This window comes from Chanodichthys erythropterus, chromosome 14 (assembly GCF_024489055.1).
Source record: "Chanodichthys erythropterus isolate Z2021 chromosome 14, ASM2448905v1, whole genome shotgun sequence".
Taxonomy (NCBI): domain Eukaryota; kingdom Metazoa; phylum Chordata; class Actinopteri; order Cypriniformes; family Xenocyprididae; genus Chanodichthys; species Chanodichthys erythropterus.
Window position 1 is genome coordinate 7,049,154 of NC_090234.1, and position 3,336 is coordinate 7,052,489.

The 3,336-nt window shown below is 38.0% G+C and overlaps 1 protein-coding gene across 1 annotated transcript in view; it reads left to right on the top strand.

Moving 5' to 3' along the window:
- The first annotated feature begins 1,747 nt into the window (after positions 1 to 1,747).
- Positions 1,748 to 3,336, top strand: part of evx2 (even-skipped homeobox 2) — a 2,325-nt gene continuing 736 nt past the window's right edge. Inside the window, exons 1-2 of the mRNA XM_067410552.1 lie at positions 1,748 to 2,159; positions 2,678 to 2,919. Coding sequence (XP_067266653.1) covers positions 1,748 to 2,159; positions 2,678 to 2,919 — 654 coding nt within the window. The remainder of the gene's footprint in view (positions 2,160 to 2,677; positions 2,920 to 3,336) is intronic.

Here is a 3,336-nt window from a genome sequence, read left to right on the forward strand (position 1 = left end):
GATTAAGAACGATAGGCTATATGTTTACCCTAGGCCTATTAGCAATCTGTTAAAGAAATTATTTTTCACAACAAATATATTATACAATAATCTGAGCATGTCATTAAATTCTACCGATGTCACAATTGACAAATCATTAATAGGCTACAATAAATGAACAAATTGGTTGTGGTGTAAGAACTGTGGTTAAAGAAATGTTTGATCTAAATGGGAAGGTGGGTTGAACGCTCACTGAATTCAGGCTGTTGTATTATCTGCTGGAAAACTGGCGAGGGCGCCAAAGGACGCGAAAACAGTTCAGTGCGCGCCTCTGTCACGCTCGCTCTCTTCTTGAAGTGGATAACTTAACCTCGCCTTAAAGAGCCGCTCACGCCCCACGTTAACACTTCATTTGAGACTGTAGTTCCAGGACCACATATTAAAACGGATTAATACTTAGCTTTTTTTACAGAGTTTTTTTTTTTTTTTAAGAGATATGCTGACATATTGTGAGAAACGAAATAAAGTGAAATACCCTTTTGCATATTAGATTTATTTTGTGTATAGGCATGATGACCAACGATTTAGATTGGCATTGTTCATAATTATAATCCATATGCAGTTTTAAGGTATGCATAATATAATTATTCAGCAATAAACAGTAAGGATTACATGAGTAAATTTCACAATATAGGCTATACAAAAGAATTAAAATTCTCCAGTATTAAAACATACCTTTGGTTCAGTCTTTCATACCATGAATTTTAAACATGGGTTTAATAAACGAAACTGTCACTGACCGTCATTTCTTAGTTTTACAGGCTTTGTGGTGAATGAGGATAATCGAAAATATTGTAGGTGATTTCAGTAGCTAAGATACACAAAACAAGAACGTTTCGAAAACGTCTACCAATAAGAAAATAATAAACAATTCTACCAAAAATGATTCAAAAAATAGTATGCAATAATATATGAGTCTGGGTCATCTATATCTCCAGCAAATAGGCTATAAGAAAACCGCATCGTTCTAATAATGCCACAAAATGTAATGTGTCTATATCGTTATTTTATAACGAACAACCAACATATTCGCAACGGGATCTTCTAATTGGATGCAAAAATCTTTAACTAATGCCTCTCATTCGAAAACGTCTGTGTGAAATAATCGACAGAGAAAGAAAAAAGAAACAGAGCTCGGAGAGAGAGAGGGAGTGGGAGAGCCAGAACAGAAGGAAGGAACAATAGAGAATCAAAGCATAATGATATTCCTAAATGAAGAGGGAAATGTTGCCGCGCTCATTTTATTAATCAGACTGTCAATTTCACCCCAGAGGCCAACCCCAGGAGCCATCTAAAACAGACTCCGATCAGAAGCTGCTCTCCTCACTTCTCCTCTCTCTCTCCACCTGGATATACGCGTCTGGCCGATCAAGGGCCGACTCTATCAACCGATGACAGTCTCTCTCCTATTTATTTGCTTATAAACCTGTTACAATAAATGATCATTCGAGCCGCGTCACGCGCACCTTTAACGACGAAGGCGCAAACCACTTTTTGATGAATGACTTTCTGGACCAGAGAGGATGCGCGGGTCATTTTGAGCAGTCATTCGTTGCCCGCACTGGCATTCCTCTGTTTTTTGCTTCCAGCTCATAAAGGTGTTATATTATTTAGAGGCGGCAGCTGAGCTGAATGCGGATTAGATCCGCCACCAGTCATCGGAGCACCAGCCCTGGGACTTTGGATTTTTTTCCCCCTGCACGACTTCATGATGGAGAGGATAAGAAAAGAAATGATTCTGATGGAAAGGGGACTACACAGTCCAGTGGCAGGAAAGAGGCTCTCCAACCTCTCTGACTCGGCCGGGAACGCGGTGCTTGAGGCCCTGGAAAATTCCCAGCACGCAGGTCGCCTCAGCCCGAGAATAACTTCCGCCTCGCTGCATGGCGGGCTCGGGGATATTCCCAGCAAAGGCAAGTTCGAGATAGACAGCTTATTTGGAAACCACCACAGCGACAATACCTCGTCCACAGAAGTGTCGTCCTCCGAAAGCAGGAAGAAAATAAACCTGTATCCTGAAGTTTCTCCTGACTCCGATATGAACAGCGATGTGGAAGTGGGCTGCCCGTCTCATCGCTCACCGGGCAGCATCAGCCAACAGAAGGAAAACAATAGCAAAGGTAAACAACCGACGTGGAAACTTTGGTTTTGTGCTTTATAAATGTGTTCAGGTGCTAATTTGTGAAGGTTTTACAAAGTTGTGAAGGTATAGCTCTAATTGTAATTTGCTTTATGTGATTTGTATATTTTATTTCATAGTAGCATTTTTTTTTTCTAAAGTCTGTCTGAGTGCTGGCACGTCTGTTACCGTTGCCTTTAACGAATTAAATTATCTATGAGGACTGTATACATTTTGCTGTGTTAAAATTATGTTTTTGAATTGTTTTATACGTTTGTAATTCATTATTGATACTCCGGCTTTCATTTTTGATTTAAAATAATTGCGCATTGCATCTAGATTATGTGACAAATAAAGTTAAATGTATTGAATTGCTATATTTTATAAATACATCACAGATGATATGTGTTCTTGTATATTTTGTTTTATAATGTAAAAAAAAAAAAAAAATAGCGTGATAAAAGAAAAAATAAATAAATGTATACGTTTGTCTTTTATTTCTTTCATTATCCGATTTAGGTTTTTCGGACAGTAATTCAGGAGCATCCAATACAAGCTCATCGTCTCTATCGAATCTCAACGGTAATTCCATGGGAAACTCCAGCAGCTCGAGCTCGGACCAAGTGAGGAGGTATCGGACTGCGTTTACCCGGGAACAAATTGGAAGATTGGAGAAAGAATTTTACAGGGAAAACTACGTCTCGAGACCCAGGAGATGTGAACTGGCCGCAGCGTTAAATTTACCCGAAACAACAATAAAGGTAGCTATTGGTCTGATTTGGTTTACCTCTTCCAAAGCAGATAGAATAGAATGTTAGAATGTTCTCTTGAAATAGAATGTTAGAATGTTCTCTAGAAGATAGAATGTTCTTGCTAATTTAGAATGTTCATAAAAAGTCAAATATTACCCTTTTGCACAGCCTCTAGCACAGAGCTTCAGGAGTAAATTAATACACAAACAAAAACACGCATTTTTATATGCCAGTTCTCATTCTAAAAGATTAATTAATTCTCGTAAATATTGTTTACAAATAATAATAAAAAAAAAATAGAATGTTTAATTAGGCTATGTGTAGAAAGATAATCGATTTAATTTTGTCTGATGCAGAAACATGCCTCTTAACCAAAGGGGTTGCATTTACAAAATTATTGGCCACAAATACTCCTCTGATGACAAA